Below are 2,093 nucleotides of genomic sequence, written 5' to 3' on the forward strand. Positions count from 1 at the left end.
GGTTGGATGGACGTGTCGTTCGCACCACGTAATAAATGGCCACTGTATGGGGTTTTTACCTTTCGTAGTCTCTTACAAAAGTCAGCTCGAATAATAGAAATACTTGCTCCAGTGTCCACCAAAGCTCCGATATCGTTACCTTCAACTGATACTAACAACAAGTTCGATGGGTGTTCTGAAGGAGTTGCTAATTTACGGATAGATGCAGTTTCCCCTCCAAAAACTGCATGACTTAGTTTTCCGAGAGGTGGGTGGGGTCATGCACGACAGGGCGAAGCGGAGACACAGATCGTCGAAATGGTGATGGGGAACGACGTCGCGACGCACGAGAATTGGTCGGGGACTCGGAAGTGGCAGGAGGAGAGGACCGCCGTGGCGGAGATGGGTAACCCCTCTGGCGGTAGTCGTAACGAAGGTTTGGTCGGTCACGTTCGTACGTGTCGTAGCCACGTCGCTCATCAATTAAACGCCTCCTACAGAACCGCGAAATGTGCCCGCGAATTCCGCAGTAGAAACACACCGGCCGGTTGAAAGAGGGCTGAGGGCGCTGCGGTCGCCATGCTGGATAGTAAGGCTGCGGCCCAGGGACCGGGTTGACCGCTGCCACATAGCCAGGAACTGGTTGGGCGGGGACGCCTGCCACGGACAGAGGCGGCCTGCCAGCCACTTCGGAATAGGATGGCGTGACTGGAGGAGGGGTAAGATCTGCGGGAAGTCTTCCGTGAGTACACGCGGCAAGCTCCTCTCTAATGATCTCTCGCAGGTTAGGTGTAGACGAGTAGGGACTGGTAGAAGAGACGTGCACAGAGGTGCGGCCGTCAAGTTCTTCCCGGATGAGTTCGCGTATTAGAGCTCGGAGGTCCTCATCGCCGCTGTTGCGGGCCATGGTACCCTGCTGGAGACGGAGCGACTGAAGGTTGTCCAGGCGTTGGCACGTTGTCCTCACATCCGAAACGGTAGTCGGGTTCTGAAGGGCCAGGGCATTAAAGGCGAACTGGCCGATCCCTTTCAAGATGTGGCGTACGCGATCAGCCTCCGTCATGTCTTTGTTGACCTTTCGGCACAGGGCCACAACATCTTCAATGTACGACGTGTACGTCTCACAAGGATGTTGGAATCGTCCCTCCAGCTTCTTTTTCGCGATGTCTGAGCAGGCCGAGGAAGAACCAAAAATCTGGCGCAGCTGGGTGGTGAAATCGTTCCAGTCATCAATGCGGTGCACATTGTTCCGGAACCACGTTTTGGCCACTTCGTCCAGGGACCACGAGACGTTTTCAAGCTTCGCGCGGTCGTCCCACCTGTTAAAGGCGCTGACGCGTTCGAAGGTATCAAGCCACTCGTCAACGTCCTCATTACGAAGGCCAGCGAACATCGGTGGATCCCGCTGGCGGCTGGTGACGAAGTACGGTGGGACGGCGGCTGAGCCCGCCCCACCGGTTCCGCTGCCGGTTCCACTGCCGGTACCGCTGCCGGTTCCGGTGGCACGTTCCGCTGTCATAGGCATGGCGTCTCGCAGCAGGCGACGACCCGAACGGAGCTCCAGGGGTACACTCAGAGATGGAGGACGAGGGACCAAGACGCACGCTCCACCACTTGAGAGACGACGGTTTGCGTGGCCGTTTATTCCAACGCTCGGGCCAAGGAAGAAGAACAAGCGGTGATGATGATTATTTACAAGTGATGATGATGCCGAGCCCATCGGGGCTAGCACTGATGATAGTGGGTGATTACGAAGAAGCGTCCGTAACATAACGCAAAGTACTGGGAGCGTAGTCACTGGGTCTCACAATATTTATTTTTATTGATATATTTTTAATATTTGCACTACTTTGAGGGTTCTAAGGCACTGAACAGATCGTGCGCTCACACACTAAGGTTATAAAAACAGTGAATTAGAAAGGGTACAAATATGTCTTGTAAACAAAGAATCGTCGCTAGTAGAAAGCCAAGTAAGAACCCAAGTAGAGCCAAGTAGAAACATAACAAGTTAGCTTCTAATTCTCAGGTATTAGCTAATCCATAACAACATGACAGGAGAACAACACGATTCTATAAATATACAATGTCAGCAATTGTGTTCCTAAATGACCCAT

The 2,093-nt window shown here is 53.2% G+C and overlaps 1 protein-coding gene across 1 annotated transcript; it reads right to left on the reverse strand.

The window, feature by feature from the left end:
• Nucleotides 1-212: 212 nt before the first annotated feature.
• Nucleotides 213-1,624, reverse strand: LOC144177825 (uncharacterized). The gene has a single exon (XM_077705407.1). It carries the CDS (start codon nucleotides 1,502-1,504, stop codon nucleotides 233-235), a length of 1,272 nt encoding a protein of 423 aa, XP_077561533.1. The 5' UTR covers nucleotides 1,505-1,624; the 3' UTR covers nucleotides 213-232.
• Nucleotides 1,625-2,093: the final 469 nt, after the last annotated feature.

The sequence above is a fragment of the Haemaphysalis longicornis genome, unplaced genomic scaffold (genome assembly GCF_048455015.1).
Source record: "Haemaphysalis longicornis isolate Haplotype H1 unplaced genomic scaffold, Haemaphysalis longicornis Haplotype H1 scaffold_32, whole genome shotgun sequence".
NCBI lineage: Eukaryota > Metazoa > Arthropoda > Arachnida > Ixodida > Ixodidae > Haemaphysalis > Haemaphysalis longicornis.

Coding starts and splice junctions, on each gene's coding strand:
- LOC144177825 (XM_077705407.1), bottom strand. CDS start 1,504: ATGCCTATGACAGCGGAACGTGCCACCGGAACCGGCAGCGGTACCGGC.